Genomic DNA, 14,562 nt, shown 5'->3' on the forward strand with positions numbered 1-14,562 from the left:
CTATTGAATTTATGAGAGGTTGTTGCATTGAACAGATCGCCGAAATACTGCTATTATAACCGTAATTTCTTGTATCGAAACTGTATAAAACATACCGCGACACATTGATAATATTCATCTTCGGTCGTTTATGTAGATCGTTGGACCGGTCGCATTTATCATTCGCGGGCAGCTTCGTTGTTGCTCAATTGAAAATTTCAAGGAGCGCCTCGATATGTCTTGAACACCAAAGAGACGATCATTTATCAACGACTATTCCGGTATTCAATTTATTCCTTATTAGATTACTATTAGCGAATTAATCAACGGATTTGTGTACGCTAGAATGATAATTCCTCTTTTCTGCCAATCGAATTTTGGATATCAACTTCGTTTTTTTTTTTAATTCGCATTCCTATCAGAAGGTTGAACACAGGGTTTCGAAAACAATCGCTTTTTTTAGAAGAAATTTATAGAGAAATTATGCAAGCATGTATGTGGATTACTGAAACCGGTCAGATGCAAAACACGAGAATAGGTGCTTTCGTTCTTATCCCGAAAATATATAGATATACGTATATGATATTTCTCATATTTCCTCCTTTTTATCGTAAACAAGAGTGCATACAAATTTTGTGTCGCACTTCAAAATATACGACGTTAAACACGATCGAATTTACGATCGGTAAAAAATAAATATGAATAACTTAGAGTGCTGCCACTGTACATAGAAGCTTATAATCCATTCTTAAGTTATCACAAAAAAATAGAAATAAGAATTAGATCGAAATAAATAATTATAAAATGTGACAGATTTTATTTGACAAAATGAAGATATTACGGGTTATCAAAGATATTTTGCAATATATATATATGTATACATAAAGAAACATAAACGTTAAAAATTGATAATATGCATTTGCATAATATGTGTAATTATGTATCATTAATAAATAATATATAACGTAGATAGTATGGAATTTAATCTTTTATTGCATATTTATTTGTTTATTTAAATATACAGGTAGAATAGCCCTTTTTGGTATACAATGACAAACGAGCATTAGCTGTTTCACTAAGCATATACTACTCTACTAAAAAATTTTCAGAACAATTCATATAAAATACAAATTATTCGTTGATTCGGCAATTTCTATTTAGTTACTCTCAAAATCGTCCCCATTTCTAGCAACACGCTTACACCAACGATTTCTCCAATCTTCATAGCACCACTGGAACATGATTTCTGGGGTGGCTTTTTTAACTTCATTTAGCGAATTTCATTTTATCGCCTGAATTCACTGAAAACGGCGTTCAAGTTGTGGAAGTTTCAGTCTGGGAAAAGGTAAAAGTCGCACGGTGCTTGGTCAGACGAACGCGGTGCCTATGGGATGATGTTAGTCGAGTTTATGGCTAAAATGTCCCGAACAAGTATCAAAGTGTGAGTTATCTTGGTACAAAATCCACGAGTTGTTTTCCCATAAATCCGCTCGTTTTTTTGCGGATCGAATATACGCGAACGCTATAGAACACGTAAAAAAGTAGTATTGTTAATTGACTGTTTGTCCAGTCGGTAGAAATTTTTTGTGTAGATACTATGTATACCGTGATAATCGAGTCTGTCCTGAAACTTTTTCAATAGAGTTGTTGAATTTCTTATTGTTTTTGAAATTTTGAAATCAAAGAGACTTTACTATGCCTTTTTTTTTTTTAATACTTAAAATATTAACTTTATTTCACTCTTAAATTAATTTTCATATTCGATTAAAATTAGAATATTTTATAGCGAATTATTTAGCAAATATTATTTATTTTAGTATCAGATTTTAAAGTTAGATCAGTAAAAATTAATAAATTAGATTCGTTTTAATGTTCGACTAATATTGGAATATTCTGCAGTGAATAATTTAGCCGAAGCATTGATTCCCTGTTTAAAAAAACTTACTCTTTGTTTCAGACGGAGGACTGGTTCCCGAGGACGCTGCTGAACACGAGGTAAGAGAAAGTAAGAAAGAAGAAAAGACGAGTGATTTTTCAGGACAATAATTAAAATTTTTTTTAACACAATAAGGAGAAAGTCGAAGGTGTGATTTATGCGAGGACACGCGGTGTTCGATATTCATATATTATAGGTCAATTTACTATAGGTACACACATACACATGTAATTATCTTCCGCGGTTTAAGCAAATTCCCAAATGAAATGCTCATTTCGCGATATTGTATAACTTTATGTATTCATTGCTGGAATATCAATGTATACTAAACTTATATCATAGAAAAGAGAAATTGATTATTCAGTTTAAGACCGAATCGCGTGAGGTAAATCAGTTGAAATGTACATACTTACCTGTGGTTAAGCATTTTTACATTAACCGACCTATTTTTTTTCGAATTTGAACCCTATAATAATACGAGTTCTATTTTATGTCAATTACGTTGCAACGTTACGTTAAAAATCTAATTTTACATCGTTCGCCGATTTCGCGATGCAAACATCAAGATTTATGATTCTGTCATGCTACGCGAAGCGTATTTTTCAATACAAATTGCGAAGCGGGCAAAAACTATGTAGATCAGCGAAGGAAACAATTTAGAAGAGATCAAGTACATTCCACACACCTTCTTGTTTCTCTCATTGCGGTATTTAAAGACGTTTGTTACAACAGAAGATAATGACATCCATTGAAAGCACGCTCGTTATCTCTGTGTAAACTGTACCGTGTCTGAGCTTAGATTGTCGTCTCACAATGCTTTCTTTCTTGGACAAAGTGAGGTAAGGCTGAAACTTGGGTAAAAATCGAATTATCGAAAATGTTAAAATTATAATTATCGAAGAAATTATTCTGCAACTGATGAATCTATAGTGAAATGCAGATATTTTTGCATTGATACCTACATTGATCTCAATTTAGTGTCCATTACAGTTTAGAGAATAAATGAAAAATTGTTTAAAAAATTATTCGGTCACGAAAGGGTTAGTAATAAATAGGTTCAATACGATTAACGACGTAATCGTGTGACGAAGTAAGATCATTAATTCAACTATACAGGGTGAACCGCTTAACGCGACCGCCTTAAATTATTCTGTCATTAATGGATCAATAAAAATTTTTTTGTGCCGCATAATACGGTTCAAAGAGGTCTTTAAGATAATTATAGTACATTTTTTATCAGTTCATTTTTCCTTCAACTTTTCAAGGTCGCCTGAATTTTATGAACAAATTTTAAGAATATTAACTGAAATTTTCACGGACGTATGTCTTATCACTGATCGTGTCACGGGGTAAAACGATTTCTACCATAAAATCTCTTTCTTCCGACGATTTTGTAAAATAAGTCGATTTGACGAAATATCTTCCGACTTGGCTATGTAAATCGAAGCAAACGAAGGATGGAATTTTAATGAATCCCCGAGTGTGTAACGTAAAGAAATACCTGTAACGTCAGCTTGATTTCTCGAAACGAAAAGACCAGCTTTTACTAGAACTCAATCAATCATCGTTGCAACGTGACGATCATTTCGATTCGAAATGGGACCAAAAACGTCGTTGCTCGATACACCGAGCGATTATTCTGAAGCGTCGAAATCGTAGTTCGCCCCGGAGGATTTGCCGCGATACTTTCGCATCCGTGCACCTGTAATAAAGCTTCCACGTTTCTTTGCGATACAATTACACCTCTCGGCACGGTATATCATCTATTCTGTAACGTACCGCTTGGTAGACTGATTGCCCTTAATACACATATAATTTATATCGAGGAGAGGGAGGATAGGACGCCGCGGCTAATTGGATTCCCTGCATACAAACGTTGACTTAATATAATAATCATTGGCGCGTTCTGTTGCCCCTCTGTGTACGAGCCGGTAAGATTAATTTGCGTTCTGTAATCGCGTGTTAGTAACAGCTTCTTTTCTTTCGTTTGCAATCAGTCGATGCAACGATCTATCTTCTTGTGTCCTACAATCCGATTGCTACTGAAGATACCGCGAGATTTGTCGTGATTTTGATCTCGTTCGAGTGAATAATCCTTTCACTTGTGCTGTTTCCTTGCCTTTCTACACCGTGGACAGGCGAATTTTTCAGAATTGCGCGTAAAGAAAAAAGGGAAGTGCGAAATTCTGTGTAATTAATAGACGATACACTTGCTGACAGTAATTAAATTGTTAAATACGTAATGGCTTTCTGGAAGGTTAAACTTGAGAAGTATTTCTTGGGAATTTTATTGTAGCACAGGACTACAGAGTGCATTTCCGCAGGTAAATAAATTTTCGATGAAAAATGACGGATCGAATTTTACAGCGTGAAAGTATATTGTAGTGCCATGTCTATTCTTAATTACCGATCGAGTGTAATTAAACTGAACTGTTTTAGAGGTTTTAGAAGCTCTTAGAGGAAGCTTTTATTACTTTTTTGGATACTACAATTTGGAAATCTTTCTTTGGAAATTTTGGATGATGTTTTTATAGTACAAAGAAAAGTGTGTTTGAGATACCAATTTTGTAGACTGCACTCGATAGATTTGATTAAAGCTGATTAACATATTTCACATTTACAATAATAAGATAGGGATTTGTAAATTGTATTCTTATTATGCTACAAATATTGTCCACAGGCGGGTTTCGTACTTCTAGGTTTTGAAATTGGTTGATAATGATTTCTAACATTGTTATCAATGCCTGTAAGCATTAATGTGGATGGAAATTTTCCAAATTGATTTTCTCGAAATTGCAGATTCGCGATAAAAATGTTCTATGCTTAACAGTATCATTAGTCCTCGTCCACTCTGTATAATTATCTGTCGAAACATTTCGTAGATCTCGGTTACGCAACTCCCGCTTTAAATACAATAAATTTCAGCACGATAATACCGCAGAACACTTACTACTTGAGTAACGAAAAATTGTACGATTGCGTTAATTAAAATTACCTAGCAGGACTTATTCCGAGGTAATTTACGGCGACATTTTCCTGTATCGTGATCAAAGTTAGAATTGTTTAAGCAGAATCGTGATCGTCCCTTTTTACACGACACAACAGCTCATCCATCATCTTCATTTACGAGGTCAAAAGGTACGCGTTGTCTACGAATCTCTATACAATATTTCCCCATACGTTATACTCGTGAAGGGAGGCACGCATACTGTTAACTCGACGTTTGTTTGCCGGATAATACTTCGCGCCTTATTGATTTATAACTGTTTCTATATTCGTAAGCCATCTGAAACTTTGTGACATTATTTATGTCCTCGAAACGGTGCTTTATCGCTGTTCGCGCGAAATATAGTCAGCCGTGGCAAGTGCATAATTTTTCCTTCTTTTTTTTTTCATTTAATAGAGTGGCTAATTATTTTATCCGCTATGAGTTGAAGTAAAATCGTGATTGCTATCGAATGGAAATATGTCATGCTTTGAGAACCTATTTTTAATAGAAGTTGTGTGTCGCCTTTAAGAGTGTGGGAAGTAATTATGCTTCATTTTAATTGAAGCAATAGTTAACGTATATAAATACATTGACATGTTGAAAATTTAAGAAGGGGGTAATGGTGAGCAGGTAGGTCAATTCTTCGTTGGTTTTCAAAGTCAAGCTTCGTTCGTCGACCATCGTTAAAGAAATAATTCGATTTTCTTCCCCAGTCTTTCCGATATTTCTGGGTATTGTCTTTCTCTGTCTGATATTTCTCAGCGTAGGGTTGTGTATATAGTATATATAATGAATACTTTGTAAAGTGATAATAATAACTTTGTAAAATTCCTACCCCAATAATTCCCATTCTAATTTCCTATATTAAAAATCTACAAATTTATTCAATGAAATAAATATATTAATTTCCAAATTTATCTAATAAAATAAATGTATTGAAGTCCATTTGTTAGGCTTCGGTAGCATATTCTATCAATTTGTAAAACCAAACGCTTTGAAGTCAAGTAACATTACTTAATCAACATCACTTATTAATTATTTATCTACTACAATAGTTGTGTGTTGTATGAGTTCTGCAAGGTGCAGTAAAATGCTACCAAATAAATTTTACACTTCTTATTAACTTTTACTACATAAATATGAGCAAATATAAATTCAGACACAAAGTATTCTCTTATCCGTGTAATTTGAATAATTGCCCAACTTATCTTAAAGCAACACACGTATTATCGACCAAAAATTTTACAAGAATTCTATCAGGCGCTTAAAAAGAAGCTCATACAGTGTTCTCCACTTGTTATCGTTCAAAGTGCGGTAACTCGTCACCTCCACGTCAAATTACCATACAATCTCATACCTCACTTCTCACTGAATTAACCAAAAATCGAATGTCCCGTTTCTGTCGAAGATTCAAAAACGTATCTATGGAAATGATTAGCAGGAAGAAAAAGAAATTCGACGAGAATATATACAGAGTAGGCAGATAATACAGTTATAACGTGGCACGGTTGACCTGACATATTAGTAACAATGCTAGGCGTGCCAGAAGTGTGTTGCAACTGATTCCAGCAACTATCGTCTGTATTAATATCGACGCGTGACCATTGCACGCATCTGCACGTGCACGTTCCTCCGGCAGATAACGAGTGTGCACACGCGTGATATTCAACCAGACGTGTGTGTATAGGTGTAACTGGTATCCACGTCATGTGCACGATACCAGTTAGCCAGTTTTGCAGGCGGTCGTCGGCTCGAAGATGTCTTAAATGTCAAGGCGAGGACACGGTAGAATTGTCCCTAGTAGATAGATCAGTCAATGAGTTTCGCGAAAGGCATTTCGCTACACACGTTTTTTTACCGGCAACAATTTATTCCCAGACTGACGAATGCGACGACTTTTTGGTTACACTTGTTGCCTAATTTCAACGAGATATCTTGTTTATTTTTTATTTGAAGGAAATCACGGTGAAGTATTAATCGATCGCTGTATCCTTTAATGACCGCTTGAACGCTTCGTAATTGACCTCTATAAATCGAGCAATAAACTTGTTCGACACTTTAATCGGTGTACCGATACTTTGTGGCTCAATTTTTCAAATTTGCAAGTTAAATTTAGCGAATTACTTCCTGTATATTTATCGCGTATAATATCTTAATTTACAATTCAATTTGGATGAGTGTTGTAAGTAACATCGGTTCGTAGTAACGTTATTAGAATATTTTCTTTTACTTGTTTCGAAGATTTGCTATGTTAGTGATTTATTTCGTAAAGATGAATTTTGTCAATTTTTTGAATGAACTTGGAAATAATTTAAATGTAGGTCATTGAAAAAATACAATACAGTTTTTATGTTTGTTTATAATTTGGAAGAAATGTTGTTTACATTATGTTATTTTTCACAGAAATTCGAGTAACATTCGTAGTTAACAATTTTTCTATTTTTCTTGGTATTCGAGTTATTTGAATTAATAGTTACGCAGCCTCCGATTTTGACCCCTTGATATATGATTTCTTTTCTGACTATGCATCTAAGCGTCGGCCATTTTCTGTTTTAATACTGTATCAGGTAAGAAAAACTAATCTGTCACAGATCAATTACATTTAGCAATCCTCAGTCCTACAAATTTAAACGAAAATTAGGATTACTGTTAATTTTTCTTACCAATGCAACTATTTTTGTCACACCTTCGCCAGAATCTCTACCACGTGTCTGACAGGTTGTCATATGTTAAGGGGTTAAAGGGTGATTTTACTTCCTAATAGAAATGTCCACTAAAAGACAAAAATGCAAGGAATACAATATTTCTTAAAAATCAGAGTGTCTCAATTTGGCAATGTTTCTTACAAGGTCAAGGTTTTGTCCATACAATATTTAAATAAAAGAAGATTTCAAGAAATGAGACTCTGACGCATTAATTTATTTTAGTGCATTCCACTAATAAAATGATTTATCTTCCTTTCAAACGTATAAACGACCAAGTTCTTATTTCCAATATAATTTTAGAATATCTTCCTCGTGTGTTTCAGGACTCCATAGCGTCCGCTTCGGAAGTAAGCGAAGAATACGAAGACGGCGACGATTCGGACATGTACATGGAACCAGAAACCACCGAGTCCTATCAGGTAGAGAAACAAGAAGAAGAGTCGCCTGAAAATCACAAGAACACAACGGAAGAAGTTCCAGTCGAAATACCCGAGAAGAAGGAGGAACAAGCAACAAGTACTGTCACAGAGAAGGCCAAGTCGAAAGACCAGGCAGCAGAAAATACCAAAGAAACAAGTCAAACGGAAGCGTTGAATCTCGAAGACAAAAGTTTAGAAACAGATAGTCAAAATTTCTTCCCTTCGTTTGCAGAGCTGTTCGCAAATCACAGACTTCCTTTCACGGAGCAGCAGAGGTACCGGCCAAACAGATTCTTGGGATACTTCCAACGAGATCGCAACGGTTATCAAACAGCAGCAGCGAACACGAAAGACGTCCATCATCCTCTTCTAGGATCGGGAAACTTCGGCGTGATTCGAGGTGGAACTTACTACCCTGAGGACAAGGAAACCGACGAATACTCGATGGACGACAGTTTGTACAATCCTTACTATCACGGTGGAAATCGCGGCCGAGCGAACTATTTCAGAAATCCGAAACCGCAGCCGATTCGCGGCGGCGACTTTTTCGCGAATTTCCGAGATTTCGCAGACATCACAGCTCCGCCCAAGTCCAGTTTCTCCCATTTGTCCGTGGTTTACGCGAATAAAAATGGCAGCACAACTGGACGCATCACGGAACCGAGAAATATCATCGAAACTCTGCGAATGTTGGAGCAGGAGGAACAGATGAGCTCGGAGATAGTTACCACGACAGAAGTACCGAGGAAGAAGCAGAGCAACGGTAAAAGAAAGCTGATCAAGATGAAGGAGTACGAGGAGGACAAAGCTAGAAGATCCCGTATGACTGTTGAACCTTTGTTAGCTCTGAGCTGAACGTAAGTTTGATATTCGAGTTGTGTGGTAGTGCGGACGCGAACTTTGGGATTTTTTCCCAGATATGAAATTTGGCTACGAGATCGGAACCAAAGTCTGAAAAGTGTTGTCACATCCTACTATCGGAGGAGTTTGTGCTGAAAATGAAAGGGACAACGATCAACTGGACGCTCGCGCTTTTCGAAATGTTTCGTCCTAAACGAGAGTAACTTTTACGAGTCTGTTTGAATTCATGGGTAAATTTGATACTTTCGAGAATGGGTTTGTGTCGATAAGAACGTTCGTGTAGATTTCATTGCTACGTGAATAGCAATGTCATGTACGTAAGTATGTTCCGCTTCGTACTTCTCAATTGTTGAAATTAACGTAAACGTGTTCTGGCTTCGATCTTTCTAGAAATGGTACTGATTGTAACAATGGCGAATATTTCACTCAATTGTTTAAATTGCCCAGGAGTAATAGGCGTGTTATTTGTGTATCGTTTGTTCAGTCGCTTTGAAAAAGCTGAGAACGCCGGAATAGAAAATACTCGGATTTAGCTGTTGCAGAGGATTCCTAATGCGGGAGAGTTGCCTGATGAGTAGGAGTTATTTAAACCATGACTTGGTAATTGTGTTTTATTACTTGAGATTAGTGTAAATTCTAGTGGAATGAATAATTAGAGAGATAGACAGAAGCACTTGGTGTATTGCATTTTTCGATTTTTGGGGCAGTTCTTATAACTAATAACAATATAACAACTTTATGAATAAAATGTATGGAAGTTTGCTCGACTACAGGGGTATTTTAAAATGTTAATAACTAAAACACGAAACCTCATCTTTTAAATTTTCTACCAAATGTTACTGAACACTCTGTATATTATTAAATGGCCTCTCCTCTTAATTATAAATGCTTAATTATTTCTGTTCAAAAATTATCTTCAAAGGGGGTATATTTGTGGAAACTTAAATTGAATTATTTATATTGCATTATGAAAGGCTTACAATATATTAAATATCAACTTACATATCAATTTCTACAAGTACCATTAAATTACCTAATTAGTACCATTTCGGCACCACTCCCTTAGAAACTACTTTGCAAAACAGAACCCATTAGAATCGTTGGAAAATTTTTTAATTCAGTATTAAAGTGTCGTCGAATAAATATCAGCACAGGGAACTTTTTCTTCGTATTTTATAATTATGATTAATCGATCGATGAGGAAAATAATTTGAAGAATAAATTGTCTAGTATTTCATGGTAAGTTAAAATTCGATTAACCGGGTCTGCCTATATAAACTACCTACGGCTCAGAGATAATACGTTTTTTCCCGTAATATCGAAATGAAAAAGGAACGAAAAATTTGCTTTATTATCGATGGATTAATCTGACCACTTTTTCTCTCACACAAGCATAAGCAGAGTTTAGCCAGATTCAGAAGGGAATTATGTCCAACTTCTTTATTAGCAATTCACGGACACATTTCAAATTGATCGAGTGCACTTACGTGAGCATTTTCGTTATGCTCGAGTAAACCTCGATCCGGCACTAATAACTCGTATACACACTAATGTTAATATCCGTTCAAAGGCTGCACGTTCGGCGCATGCTGATATCACGTGTGTGATAATTACGAATACGAATATACGAAATCACGTATGTAGGATCGTTTTAAATGTGAAAATACGAAATTCGCGGCGTGCGTTGTCATCGTCAAATCGCGAATTGAATTGTGCGGAGGAAATTTGCAGAGCGTCGATTTGCGTCTACCGTGGCCTTTTGTAAATAAATTTCATTGCTCTGCCTCGCGTTTTCTTTAGTGTTTTAGCTAAAGCGGAACCAAGCTAACAATTGCGCTTTCATTCGATGAAGATTTGGGGTAAACGCGTCTAATATCGCACCTCCTAATATTTCGTATATTTTGAAATTGTATATTTTTACTTTTATAACAAAGGATTTTAATAAATTAGTAAAAATGAATTAATCGATATCTCTCAGGCAGGCGATATTATGTGCACTTTTTAAAGATCCCGATTTTTACTAGTCTTGTGATTTTCTAATTGTGATTGAAAATCTTTGGATTGCAGCAATTTTAACCAGTTGTACGCGAAACACGAGCAATTTCTTCTTTTGTACGAGACTAATTAGATACAAAAATATGAATGATCCTTGAATTTTGTTAGGCGAAATTAGGTGCACTTACCCTACTCGTTCATGGACCTCATTTCTGCATCTAGCTCTATGTATATTGTAATTGTGAGAAAAGGATATGTACATATCTTTTTTAAAAGCAGAATGTCTCACTGCGTTCATTAAATTTATTAAGACTGTTCACCTATATAAATTGTTATCGGCTTATCATTTCTTCTCATAAATGAAACTAATATTCTCTCCTAAAACCCTCCACTTTTACTTAGATTTACGTACACGTAAGGATACTTTTCTTCACGATATCTATTGTTATATTTCCTCTACTTTCACCGCAAAACAGAAAAACAAAAAAAAAAAAAAGAATGTATCTCAGTCGTAACAGTGACATTTCGTTTGATAGCTTCTCAAATCAGCTGTTCGATTCTTGACGAAAATCAAGACAAAAGGTTCGCTCCGCGTTTCAATAACGGGAAATTTTATGGAAACGGACAGGTGACGTGAACTCTTTCGTCCTAGATTTTGGCGTATTGTTATTATAGTTGTTGTTGATAATTTTAAGTATACGATAGACGTAACGATTGAAAGCTTGGTCAAACATTGTATTACGTACTGTTCACCTTTACTGCAACGAGCACGATAAGATATTGAAATAAAGTATATTTTTCATAAATTTACGTGAATGTGAAAACCTGTTACGATCATTTCCTACGACTCACTAACGGAGTTTTCATTTCTTTTTTTTTTCAAGGTGTGTACGATATGCTGCAAATAAAACGATTAACCAAAGTAACCGGAGTTTAAGAATTAATATACGTGTATTTCGATAATCGCTATATTTTCCGGCTAATTGACGAATATTTACAAAAGTGTAGTCCAGTTCAACGGATATTATAATACAAAACCGCGACGGCTGCGGTATTTATAATTCAGCGAGATCCTTCAAGTTTGTTATTGATTAATACATTTCTTCAACATAGTGATTAATTTTCCTATACCGTTGTGAACGTCTGCAAATGTCCCACTTTTGTACATCCACGCTGGTGTACTGAAGACGTTGTATTTTTTACACCTGGTTACTCCTTTTACATTCTTCAATTCTACCTTAGCTCCCATGCTTCGAACTTTTCCAATTGCATCGGCGTGTGGCCAGTCTTCTGCTGGTGCTAAACCATTGTAAATTATCAAATTAAATAGTTCGATGTTTGAATTACTCCTGAAAATTAATTTTAGGTGTGAAATAAAAAATGAAATAATAATTGAAATGCAAAAATTAAATTTAAGATATATTTGGCTACAAATGCATTAAGTACACTTTTCTTAAATTAGTCAAATTTGCGATGCTATGTATTCTGTGCTTTAAGGTAAAACGTGTTTAAGAACTTAATAATTAAAGTCCTTTTGTAAATGTATACGAAAGAACGAAGGGAAAGGGATCTCTTTAAGAACTTACAGTCTTTGCCAAGCGTCACTCGAACACCTTTTAACACTCTTGCGATAACAGCACTTGCAATGCATATCGAACCAATTGGTTTTTTCTCGCAATAAAAATCCTCGATTAGTTTCTCTAAATCGGGAAGCACAGTGCAGTCAGCGCCTTTTTCTGCGAAATTACTCCTTTAAGAGATACAGTAAATATAATGAGCATGTACTTAAATATTCTTCAAATATGTATTGCTGCTTTGTATACACTTAATGTAAATATAACGAGCTTTTCTGTCATTTGTAATACAGTTACAGAAAATTTGAAGCTTCTTTCAAGAACGTTAGGTAATTTCAAATTTTGTTGTTTGACAAATTCAGGTAAACAGTTGAAGGGTACACTATACAGAAAAATATGCTTCGAAATATTAGATTGCACGGTATCTTTAAGTTATTATATTCTAGCAGTGTAAGTTGCAATAATTTGCTTTTCCCATGATATTATAAATAACATCATAAACAAAAGGCACATAATGCATGATTTTGTATCGGTCACTTCCTTGTGATAGCAAAAAGTAAATTTGATAGTACTTTCAGCTGCTAAAATTATTATAAATTATAAAATACCACGCACACAAGAAGCGTCTGCAAATTGAGATGAATTTTTGTCAGTGAGATATGTGCGTTTCACCGGTCACAAAATGATTAACACGTTGAGTGTCGCGTGGGCCATCGGTGAGCCACTTTGAAGCTTCTACTCAGGATGTATGGTAATTTCGAATAGGAGGAAGCATTATTATGAAATGTTTCATAATATTTAACTGGTACATAATTATCATGAATAGTGCAATCATCGTACGTGGGTCACCGATGGCCCACGTGGCGTTTTTAATTCGCTGATTGGCGCACTGCTATTGAAAAATAACGTACAATTGGAGTGAATGCAATAACGTGGATCGTTGGTGGCCACCAAGAATTCCAAGTGACACTCAACGCGTTAATTAATACTTCAAATGGTTCGACAATTTTTTTCTTCAATTGAAAAAACACTGATTTAAAAAATGTCGATTATAAGTTAACATTTCAAATTCAATGTTATATACACAGTCATAAAATTACTTTCCTCCAAGTTCTACAGAAAATCATTTACTTTTCCATTGGACGATATTTTACAAATTAAATTCCACTTCGGTATATTTCAATTTCTCGCAAATTTCGCAGAGATAAATATTAATTTTTAATCGAATTTATGCAAATGCTAACAATATCTTTGCAGCACCGAATCCTCCAGGAATAACGAGCGCTCCGTGTGTACACGCTTCGCATTCGCACAGTGGTTTTATAGATGATCTAGCCAATCTCGCTGCTTCGACCAGCGCATTTCTCGGGGAACTGTCCGGGTCTAGTTTTCTGCTACAATGATCGATAATGTTACAAATTTCTTGATCTGGCGCGTAGAAACATGGCTTCATATCTTTCTGAGCTACGTGGATCGTTGCCGACACGGCTTCCGAAATTTCGGTACCGTCGAGATAACCGCATCCGCACAAAATCTGCAATGACGTTATTTTAGGTGAAATGTGTGAAATCGCGTGTGTCATTTTGAAATAAAGATGTCTAGCGACTGTTCACGCGATAAAGAATTAATGTAACTTCTGCAGCAACAATTTTTGTATCTTATAAATATGAAATGTTCGTTGATAATTTTCACGGTTCAGTCCAAACGAACATTCTTACGTTATAATTATTTGCAGAAAACTATATTGATGAGTGGACATCCCTTGTTGTAATAATATTATACTGATTAGATGTTAGCCAAACAGTGAACATACTTTTCCGTTTCACTTACTTAATTTAAGAAATTCCCCTTTTTTGCTATGAATTAAATCGCAGTGTGCACATACTTTCTGGATGAAATTTTCGTTGCGGAATATTTTAAACCATGAACTAATTTATCGCTTCCTGCTTCACAGCTGCCTAATATATAATACCTAACTAATAAAATTGGTCGCTTAAGATAATCCAATAGAATACATCGTAAAGTGGAAAGTGTTTTCCACCAGGAAGTGAATTCCAGGAATCGAAGCAGTTCTATTTGCTATGCAAAACTAACGTACAAATAT

At 35.2% G+C, this 14,562-nt stretch overlaps 2 protein-coding genes across 2 annotated transcripts in view; one reads left to right on the forward strand and one right to left on the reverse strand.

Annotated features, from left to right (window-relative positions):
* Positions 1-9,006, forward strand: part of LOC108574910 — a 79,753-nt gene extending 70,747 nt beyond the window's left edge. The window contains exons 2-3 of the mRNA XM_017937579.1: positions 1,937-1,974; positions 7,933-9,006. Coding sequence (XP_017793068.1) covers positions 1,937-1,974; positions 7,933-8,883 — 989 coding nt within the window. The 3' untranslated portion in view covers positions 8,884-9,006. The remainder of the gene's footprint in view (positions 1-1,936; positions 1,975-7,932) is intronic.
* Positions 9,007-11,968: 2,962 nt separating this feature from the next.
* LOC108574703 (ES1 protein homolog, mitochondrial-like) lies at positions 11,969-14,040 on the reverse strand. Its single transcript, XM_017937330.1, has 3 exons — positions 13,703-14,040; positions 12,471-12,634; positions 11,969-12,183 (listed from the first exon to the last, which is right to left on the reverse strand). The coding sequence occupies exons 1-3, from the start codon at positions 14,038-14,040 to the stop codon at positions 11,969-11,971; spliced, it is 717 nt and encodes a 238-aa protein (XP_017792819.1).
* Between the last annotated feature and the right edge of the window lie 522 nt (positions 14,041-14,562).

The sequence above is a fragment of the Habropoda laboriosa genome, unplaced genomic scaffold (genome assembly GCF_001263275.1).
Source record: "Habropoda laboriosa isolate 0110345459 unplaced genomic scaffold, ASM126327v1 scaffold11, whole genome shotgun sequence".
Lineage (NCBI taxonomy): Eukaryota > Metazoa > Arthropoda > Insecta > Hymenoptera > Apidae > Habropoda > Habropoda laboriosa.